Below are 10,350 nucleotides of genomic sequence, written 5' to 3'. Positions count from 1 at the left end.
GTCGCAGATCCGGCAAGGTGAGCCTCACTCGCTCGAGGCCGAGCCGGATCTTGTGAGGAGGTGAGGGTCATCGAGTTCTGGTGGATGTGGCGAGCTTGGCCTCACAAGGTCACCATATTCTATGAAGGCTCAAGCGAGCTCGGCCTTGAGCTTGTCCCATGCCTTCGGCGACGTAGACTCACAACGATCCCGACATGTAGGATGCTCGACATCCACACGATTTTCAATCAAAACCGGCTAGATGGATTCAATTGGCAAATGATGAAAAGGTTTAGGACTCAATTGAAACAATTGAAAGGTTTACGATAGAATTGGCAAAAGTACAGTGGGTTTAAGAATTTTCGGTAATTTACCTATCTTGATAAGAAGAATTTATTCAAAAATTATTTCTACATTTGTAATTTTTCAATACGTAATCTGGAAAATTTTGAAGTGATGCAATAAAATGCCTATTTTTAGGAACTAACACATAAATTTACCAAAGTTATCCTTCAAATATTTACTTATCTATATAATTAAAAATAATAATTTGCACAAGATTAGTGTAATGTTAACATTTTTGTTAATGTTGAAACATAACCGAAATTAATCCTTGAATTCCTGTGCATAAACCGAACTTTTTAGGTAATATGAGATGATGTTGGGTTACGAAGACCCAGTCTATGGAAGACTTTCTCTCCGAGGAGCGAAGCGGGTTGTTGTAGTGTCATAGTCATGTGGCCCACATAGATAAAGATGGAGGAACAACAGAAAGGTTGGGCTCTTTTATTATTGCTAAAATTTAAAAATTCTACCGATAAGCATGAAGATGCTAGTTTTCTTAAGAGCCCATCACGAGTTTTCGATTCTATTTCACAACAATAGCTTAGTATATCTATCATACCCAAAAATTCATAACAAAGTTGTGGAGAATTATCGGTTGTCCTATAAAGGACGGAGGATTTAATGAAAACCAACCATTTCATAACAAAACTTGTATTGAAATCATTCATCAGGTAAAAACTTGTATTCGCAAAACTTAAAAAACATCATGGCTTAGCAAGTGACAATTGTCATTATTTCTATGACATTAATTCACGATTAATGCAATTTTATAAATGTGTATTGACTATGTAATCGTGGAAGCCATATGAAAGGATATCAAGAAACCCTATGGCCACATTCACCAGATGACAAAATTTGGAATCCATGTATATGTACTTGTAGAGCCCAAGTTATAATTTTTCTCAAGCATATTGTCATAAAAGCCAATAACCTATTGAATGCAAAATGCTGTAGGTCTGGACTACCAGCTTACATGTCAAAGATGTAGATTTAATTTGTCCATGGGAGCTTATCGGGTGTTTTATAGGCCTCTAGGGCAACTATGACTATAAATAATAATAATAATAATAATAACAACGAAAGAGGGTTAGACCTATCATATACATAAAATGTGCATATAACTATACATCTTGCGAGTAGTCATCTGTTAGATTATTATTTAGAAAAGAGAAAACAACCCCTCAGATGTCGTGAACGCCAATTCAAGGAAGCCGGCAAAGTTTTTCTTATTAGTGAGCCTATGACAAAAGCTAACCTAATGAAAGCGAATACTTCATTTTCGAAAAAGAAGAAGAAAATCGAAGACTAAACAGGTGAAAAGCCATTCCCTCAAGCCAGCATATTAATTAAAAATTTATCTTATGTTGAACGGCATGCTCATATAGAGTCTAATAAAAAATTTAATATCATAAAAAAAAAAAACTTCTGTCCATAAGACAATATGAATAAGTATTCGGTGAATATAAGTCTATGTGTTCACACCTATTAGGTATCTTGGTCCATCCTTAAGCACCATCATTCTCCAAAGTTCGAATAAAAAAAGTAACACATCTCTCTCCTCCGGTATAAGAATTAATCATCAAGATGATCAAGTGGTGTATGAGCTACTTGAAAACATTGTATCAAATCTTAATCTCACAGTCGTTTCTGATTGTTGAACTCCATCATACCAATGGCTTCTTCATCGAAATCCAGAGGGCCTTACGATGTCTTCATGAGTTTTAGAGGCACGGACGTGCGTAATAACTTTGTTGGCCATCTCTACAATGCATTAATCCAGAGTGGAATACGCACTTTTCGAGATAGCGAGGAATTGTGGAAGGGAGACAAAATATTGATGCTCATGAAGGCCATCGAAGAATCGCGCATCGCGATCATCGTCTTCTCTGAGGATTATGCTTCTTCATGGTGGTGCTTGGAAGAGGTGGCCAAGATTATGGAGTGCAAGGAGCAAAAGGACCTTGTTGTTCTACCAGTGTTTTATAAAGTAGACCCAAAAGAAGTGAGAGGGGGGACAGCGAGTTATATGAGAGGCCTGGCTAAGCATGAGTCCGAGGACGGAAAAAATTCGAAGGAGATGAAGACATGGAAGAAAGCTCTTTTCGACGCCGGTAGCTTGTCCGGGTGGACTTTGAATGATGGGTAAGTACAAAGGGTTCCATATTTTGTGTATGAAACTAATCTTTACAAGTAAGGATACTATTTGTAAAAATAACTGAATGAATAAATCATAAAAGCTAGTAATTTCATATAAGAGTTAGTATTTAAGATGTAGTTAAGAAAGACAAATGAAATTTGGCAAAAGAATAGAAAATTTTATAATTAAAAGAAAATAAAGTTTGCTTAGTAACTCAAACAAAAATTGATAACCCAAAATTAATTGAGGACTTAATTGAAGAAAAGTTGGTAATTTACTCTAATTAAGGTTGGCAAGTTCTTAAATGAGTTAGTAAGTAACTTAAATAAGAGCTAATAACCCCATAGAAAAAATTAGTAAAAACTAAAAGAAAGAGTATGCATTGGCAAGTAGCTCAAGCGAGAGGTGGTAACCCAAAACTAATAGGTTATTATTTCATATGACAAAAGTTGATAAGTCAATCTAATTCATCTTAGTGATTTCATACAAAATTAAATTTGATGTCGTAACTTATGCAAATCAAATTGGTAAGTTAGTAAAAATTCGTAATTTTCAAATTATAAAAAAATTGGTAAGTTACTACAAAGTTATGTGAAAGGATAAGTCACCGATCCTTTTCTCATGGACAGTTATTTAACATTCCAATAATTATTTGAATCTACTGGCACAAAAAAAAAAAAAAACCTAATTTTGGGCATAGAACAATAGAATTCTGCCTTTGGCTTTTGCTAAGCTCTGTTTCATTCAGGCAAGGTCCGTAGCTCTTTCTTTTGGATCCTTGTTGCCCTCCTCAAAGTGTGAGGAAAGTTTTTTTTATCTGTGGGCTATTTAAAGATCTTCACTATTAATTTTGGCCAATTGAGTTATATAGATCTTCAATTTCGATAAACTGAGTCTCAAAATTGTCACAAGTGGCATTTTGAGTTCGAAAAATCACATGTGGCTATCCACGGACTTTTTCAATATTAAAAAATTGACACAGTACTTCATCGGTGGAAAAATTTACTGACTCATTTCATCAAAGTAAAATGTTCAAACTTGTTTGTCAAATGGACAAAATGTTAAGTAGTGTTATTACCTTTACCCCACTTGCTTGGGAGGAATAAAGTTCGCAATGCTTCACACAGGATTAATCTGAAAATGAGCTGCACTGCTTTGCCATTATTTGTTGGCCGGTGATTGCTCGTCATTTGCTTATTCCAATTGCAAAAACGATGCTGCAACTTCTTTTTTATGTATTTGTCAGAGATGATGAGTCGGAGCTTATACAAGAAATCATGAAGCACATCTCCACTCGCCTAGGCCGAAAACCTTTAAATGTTGCTGTGCATCCGGTTGGGATGAAGTCCCGATTGGCGGAGCCGAAATCAATGTTAAACCTTGAGTCTAAAGATGATGTTCTCATGGTGGGATTATGGGGACATGGAGGCATAGGAAAGACAACATTGGGGAAAGCCATCTATAATGATATTTTTAGACAATTTGAAGGTTCAAGTTTTCTAACATGTGTTCGAGAAAATTCAAAAGATTGCAAGGGTTTAGTCACTTTGCAAGGACAATTATTGAACGATATATTATTACCGCACGAAAAGATAGTGGTGCCCGATGTGGATAGAGGTGTTAATCTAATACAAGATAGACTCTGTAACAAAAGAGTTCTTGTCATCCTTGATGACGTGGATGACCTGGACCAGTTACACGCTTTAGCGGGAAAAGCTGATTGGTTTGGTAATGGGAGTAGGATCCTTGTTACTACAAGAGATAGTCATTTGCTGACTCCCAGGTTAGATTGGGATCATGTGTATGTGTATGAAGTTAAAGCGATGGATGACGGTGAAGCTCGTGAGCTACTTAGAAAGCATGCTTTTCCAACATACCAAAAATTAGAAAGCAGGACAGATCTAGTGCATGGTTTTTTGAATCATGCTAAAGGCCTTCCTTTAGCACTTGTGGTGTTGGGTTCCTTATTACGCGATACAACAGAAGCTATATGGGAAAGCATACTAAAGAAACTTTCCAAGAACCTTGATAGAAAGATTAATAATGTGCTCAAAGTGAGTTATGATGGACTAGATGAAGATGAGCAAGAGATCTTTCTCCACATTGCCTGCTTCTTTAAGGGCGAGAAAGAGAGTATACAAAGAAGGTTCTTGATAGTTGCGATCTTCAAACAGCTACAGGATTTGATACTCTTATTAAGAGGTCCTTGATTAGCATTGAGTTCGGAACCCTACAAATGCATGACTTGATTCAATCGATGGGTATGGGCATCGTGAAGCAAGAATGCGATGATCCCGGAAGACGTAGTGCTACGGCTATATGAGGACGTTCTTGAAGTTCTATCACGCGACATGGTAAGACTTGCAAATACGATCGAATCTCTACTTCTTATCTTTGACTCTAATTACTGAATATGCATAACCTAAATATTCATGTATACACAGGGAGACTGTGCTGTCAAAGCTATAGTGTTGGAGCTACCTAAGCCAACAGAGATGTGTATTGGTCCTAATGCTTTTACAAAAATGAGAAGGTTGAGATTGCTCATTTTTCGCAATGTGCATAATTCTTTTCATGGTCCTATATATGTCCCTAATCGGCTAAGATGGCTTCGTTGGGATGGATGTGCTCCCTTGATTCCAGAATTTCCTTCCGGGTGAAAATAAATTAGTGGGACTTGATATGAGCAATTGCAGTAACCCAAGAGTGCCAAACCAATTAAAGGTGAGCATTCACCGACCTTTTCATTATCTACCTACGCATACACAAAAGGAAGTATTGTTACTCTGTTTTAGGAACTATTTCTCTATTTTCTTTCAAAATGACGCTAACAACTTGCGTTAGAAATACTTTTAAGTGCAGCAAAATTGGCATTTGAAAAATTAAGCGAACAACTTCATTAGAAATGCTCAATGGAAACACTTTTGTTAATAAAATACATAATACAAATAATTTTTATACATATATTTGGAAAGAAAAAGATATTTCAAGATTTGAATTTTTTTTATGGTCGTCATTGCATCATTAGATGACTTTCCATAATGCAATATGTGAGAGATAAAAAATACAATAGTAAATTTCACGTATCTGTCCATGGTGTAATATCTGTAAAATAAGTAATTGAGTATAATTGATGGAAGGAATATATAATAAAAAAGATTGAAATCTTTCAAAGTAACAGATCCTCTTTAGGTTACATGATAGTATAGATAAGGTTTACATACTTCCTAAACCTAATAACTCTAACTATCAACATAGATATATTTCAAAATCACATCAAATCTACCTAGTGAAGAAATTCAAAATGCAATTCACCATCGGTTGTTTACGTACAAAATTTTTGTTTTACTAAAAATTTGTATAGTGATCGAACAAAGAAGGAAACAAAAATATGACCAACCTACCCAAGGAGTAGCCGGTTGAGTGGTAGGCCACATAGTCATCAAGTGATAGAGCCTTAACGCGGGGGATTTGTCCAGCTTCAATAAAATTAGCTCAGTCGAAGGTTTGAATGCATCATTCTGTAAAACAAGGCATTGTTTATTGCTTAAATCAATTCTCAAGGAGGAACACTTCTAAGTGGACATATAATAGAGTACTTATTAGGAACTTTGCCAGTAATATATGTATTGTGTGCACAACTAAATTAATATAAGTGATGCAATACGGCCATATCGCTAATTTCCTAATGGAAAGTCAGAGCCAGATTTTTAATTGAGCATGCAAAATAAAATTTTTATTTTCCTTGGAATGGTTTTCAAAGTTGGCTTGATTGGCTTTGCATGAATTCAATAAAATTTTAAAGTTCAGTAAATTTTACGCAATCCCGTTCATCTATGATATACAGTTAAAGCCATACCTAGCAAAGTCTTCATTCCTATGCTCATCATGCGACACTTCACTTTGCTTTTGCGATTGCCACATGCCATGACCCGCACAACAGTTTTTCATGTGGCCGCATCCGCACTCAGCCACATGGCACTTCACTATACTTCTATGATTGTCACCTGGTATGACGCTTTGCATAATTTTATTATGTTCCCTACATTTGCATGCTTGTCGTGTGACACTTCACTTGAATTTTGTGATTGCCACAGGCATGACACGAGACACGCTTTTATTCCGAACTAATTTTTATCTACTAATGAAGAGTAGATTTGGTTGAGAGTTATCAGTTTGTGATTTTTTGTTAGATGAAAATTAACTTGGGGTAAATGTGTCATGGTCGTCCTAGTTTAGGATTTTCATGAGACAAAAATTAATAAGAGGTAAATGTGCATGGGATTCTTATTGGTATTTAATCTATTATTTTCATACTTGTTAACACAATTTTTATTTGCGAACTTTTTTGTATTGTATATCTATATATTTTAAATCCTTTCAAATAATTTCTGAAATGTAAAGTGATAAGAGTTGACTCTAACTTGCTAATATTTACGTATGTATGAATCAGCATTGGTAAAGTTTTTAAGTGTTTAGTAATTTCTCATTACGATTTTAAATCTTCCCACATCAGTTTATAGTAACTTTGAATGAAAAGTTAATTACTAGGTTAGAAAATTTACTCAGAAACCCGACTAGTAATTATTCCATATCCTTTCTCTCACGAACCCAATCTCCCTCACGTGTTGTGGACCTAATTTTATAACCCTGAATCCAGGTAAGCCCCCAAGACCAAAAAAAAGATTATGATATTATTAATGATCAATATTATAAAACCATCGACCGTCAATTGCATCCGATATTAAAGTTCACGAGTTTGACTCCCCCGTCTATGTACAAACAACTAGCATAATGCATATATGTGGACTCTGCAGCAGATCAACTCTACATTAAATAAACAAATTGCTCAATTTTTACGATTGACGACCTCAAATGTAATAATTTCGTGAAAGATACAATAACGGATATGCTTCAGTGGCAACCTATTGTCAAATGGAAATTCCAGGTTCTAAATATAGGGAAGCAACGGTATCCTACAAAAACACCCCCTTTTTGTCCCTTCCAGAATGTTTATCAAAGCTGATTTCGCCGTTTCTGCAGGATTTTCGAAATTTGAAGTACATGAAGTTCGACTTCTGCAAGTCGCTGGTTCGCACGCCCGACATATCGTGGACTCCAAATCTCGAGGAATTGCATATCTATAGTTGCGAAAACTTGGTAGAAGCCCACGAGTCCATCGCAGATCATGGCAAGTTACAGGTCTTGGATTTACGTTGTTGCTTTGAACTCAGCGTTTTTCCAGAAGTGCTCAAGTCAGGAAATCTACGGGAACTCCAACTTGGAAGATGCTCAAAATTAGAAAGGTTTCCTGATGTTCCACATAAATTAGAAGGCCTAACAAAGCTTGGTCTTCAAGAGACCGCTATTAAAGGACTTCCTGCGTCAATAGAAAATTTGGTCTCTTTGGAGACAATATCATTATGTAGATGCAAGAACCTGATTAGTCTTCCTTCTAGCATTTACAAGTTACAAAACCTTAAAAACTTGAACGCTAAGTGTTGCACAAACTTAATCGGGTTTCCAAAGTTTGAGGATTCAGATGAGCCTTGCATGAAGACCGGACTTTCAAATTTACTCGGGTTGGATCTTTATGGATGTAATTTGACCGAAGTAGAGTTTCTCGAGAATCTTTCCTGTTGTCCCATCTTGACAGATTTACAACTGAGGAGGAATAATATTAAGAGCCTTCCTACGTCCATCAGTAAGCGTGATGATTTGTTCATTTTGACTATTAGTGAATGCCCTCAATTACGAGAGATTCCCGAGCTTCCACTGTTGTTGGGCAAATTAGATGCGGACAATAGCGAATCTCTGCAAAAAAATGGACACTCGACTTTAATGCATCATTTTGTCCGTAGAGGGTTGGCCATGGCTGATATTTCCTCACTTGACCAGGTTAGATTCTCTCTCTCATACACGCACATATTGATGTGGAGTATATGCTGAATTCAATGTGGGCTTTGTATATTCCAATAGCAGATAATGCAAGATTGGGCTTCAAAAAAGCAAACAAATATGAAGTAATTCTGCACGTGTGCATGCGATGGCGTACTTTTATAATAATGATTCCATCACATGAAACTTGTATATTAGTGCAAGCAAGGGTCACTGGATCTATACCCATTTAGAGAGCTAGAAATACTTGCTAAAGTCAAAATGAATTCTTCTATTTGGGCACAAACAACAAACTCGAGTTCTTTCTAACGGTATCTCTTCATGACAGGTACCTCTTTATTTGGACATTTTTCTCATGGAAGGAGAGATGCCAGAGTGGGTCCTCCCTGTTGAAGAGGGCTCCGTATCTTTCAAGGCTTCAAAGGACTTATATGACAAGTTTATTGGATTGGCTTTCTGTTTCTATGTCCACGAAGGGCAAGATAGGGAGACCCATCCCAAGTTTGAGATTTTGCCATATGTTGATGGCGAAATGCGGAATTGCAAAGGAGATGCGAATCCTTGTTGGTGGGGTCGGAATTTTATGTTTCTTCGGTATTACGTACCATCCGACCTATGGGATGTAGTCGATTTTGGTCAAATTGATGGGAATTATGTACAATTCAGCCTTAGAGTGTCAACTACAAATGTGAAAAAGTGGGGACTCCGAATAATATGCAAACCACTAGAGGATGATTTGAAGGCCGTACTTCAAAACAATTGGCTAATGGATCCAGCTTTACTCCTCGAGGTTGTTCTCGAATCGACAGATTCGGACGTGGAGAGCAAAGTTAGTTCGATCAAGACAGATATACTGAAGGGCATGGAAGATTGTCAAATGAGTATTGAGAAGCACAATCAAATAGTATCAAAGCGAAATCAGAAGCTTATGCTCCCTCAAGGCAAGCAAACCAAGACAATGTTGACTTCCAATTCAGCCGATAGAGATGAGAATGGGAGTGTTGGCTTGCAGCTTTTGTTGTTAGAATGATAGAAACTTGCCAAGGAAGCAATTCGTAGGTAAGTGAACTCAGCTGATCTTCATTAATATGCCTTCTTTCTTCTTCTTATTCTCGTTTAATTAATATTCCAAATATAGTTCGGTAATTCTTTCTTCACTTTTAGCACACACGACTTATCATCTTCCATCAGACACCAGCGAGCTCTAACAAATGTAAGATGGCCACCTGCCAACGAAGGTGACCAACAGAAGAAGTTCGTCTTCCCAAAACCAGAGTTCCTAGTGAACTGATGGCGATGGAGACCAGCGAACGGGGGCGACAGACTACCACGACTGACCAAAGCTGTGGAAATTGGTAAGATTGCTCTAGATGAGGCAATGCCTGGCACATCCCAATCGGATTAAGTTGGTGTGATGCTTGAACTGGATTTTGAATTCGATTAGTCTGGTGCTACATTACCCCGTGAACTTGAAGAATGTATCTTGAATTTGATCGAGAGAAGTTTGTTAAGTGTTTCTTCGTAAGTTTTGTCTGTGGATGCTTGGTAGTGAATTTACAGGCAATCGACGTCACGCTGCAAAATCACCACCAATCCCTAGAAAGTATAGCTTTTCTTCTTTCTTTTTATAGGTGGCAATTTGTCCAAAGCAACAGGTCAAGTCTACGTTCAACGGAAAACAATCGACGTGCCACACGCTGCACATGGGCTGGTTCGGTCAAAACATTCTATTGCGCAAAACAATTTGCCATTGTGCCGTGCCCTGTCTGGAACCGTATCATGCTCTTTATCTGCTTTTGTTAAGTTCCTATCAATCTTTTCTTAGGCTTTATGTTAGCTAGACTTTAGTATACTTCCTTGGTATAAAATTGCATTATGAGCTTTGTGTTGCATTTTAAGATGTAAGAACCTGCTCCTCGGGCACATTTTATCATACAATGGCCACATGAACAGAAATAGTTTAAGCCTGGTCTTTGGTAGAGATCATCTCT

At 37.0% G+C, this 10,350-nt stretch overlaps 1 protein-coding gene across 1 annotated transcript; it reads left to right on the top strand.

The window, feature by feature from the left end:
- Positions 1–2,260: 2,260 nt before the first annotated feature.
- On the top strand, positions 2,261–9,389 carry LOC115730173 (disease resistance protein RPV1-like). The gene is made up of 7 exons (XM_048275578.1): positions 2,261–2,466; positions 3,708–3,867; positions 4,054–4,607; positions 4,740–4,815; positions 4,906–5,019; positions 7,505–8,359; positions 8,688–9,389. Exons 1-7 carry the CDS (start codon positions 2,261–2,263, stop codon positions 9,387–9,389), a joined length of 2,667 nt encoding a protein of 888 aa, XP_048131535.1.
- The last annotated feature ends 961 nt before the right edge of the window (positions 9,390–10,350 follow it).

Source organism: Rhodamnia argentea, chromosome 3 (assembly GCF_020921035.1).
Source record: "Rhodamnia argentea isolate NSW1041297 chromosome 3, ASM2092103v1, whole genome shotgun sequence".
NCBI lineage: Eukaryota > Viridiplantae > Streptophyta > Magnoliopsida > Myrtales > Myrtaceae > Rhodamnia > Rhodamnia argentea.
This window is presented reverse-complemented; position numbering and strand designations above follow the sequence as displayed.

What these genes read in the sequence shown, in the direction of transcription:
- LOC115730173 (XM_048275578.1), top strand. Translation starts at nt 2,261, where the DNA reads ATGGAGTGCAAGGAGCAAAAGGACCTTGTTGTTCTACCAGTGTTTTAT. An exon ending in GGGTGGACTTTGAATGATGG is followed by an intron (nt 2,467 to 3,707) that starts GTAAGTACAAAG and finishes TGTATTTGTCAG; the next exon opens with AGATGATGAGTCGGAGCTTA. An exon ending in AAAGAGAGTATACAAAGAAG is followed by an intron (nt 4,608 to 4,739) that starts GTTCTTGATAGT and finishes GGCATCGTGAAG; the next exon opens with CAAGAATGCGATGATCCCGG.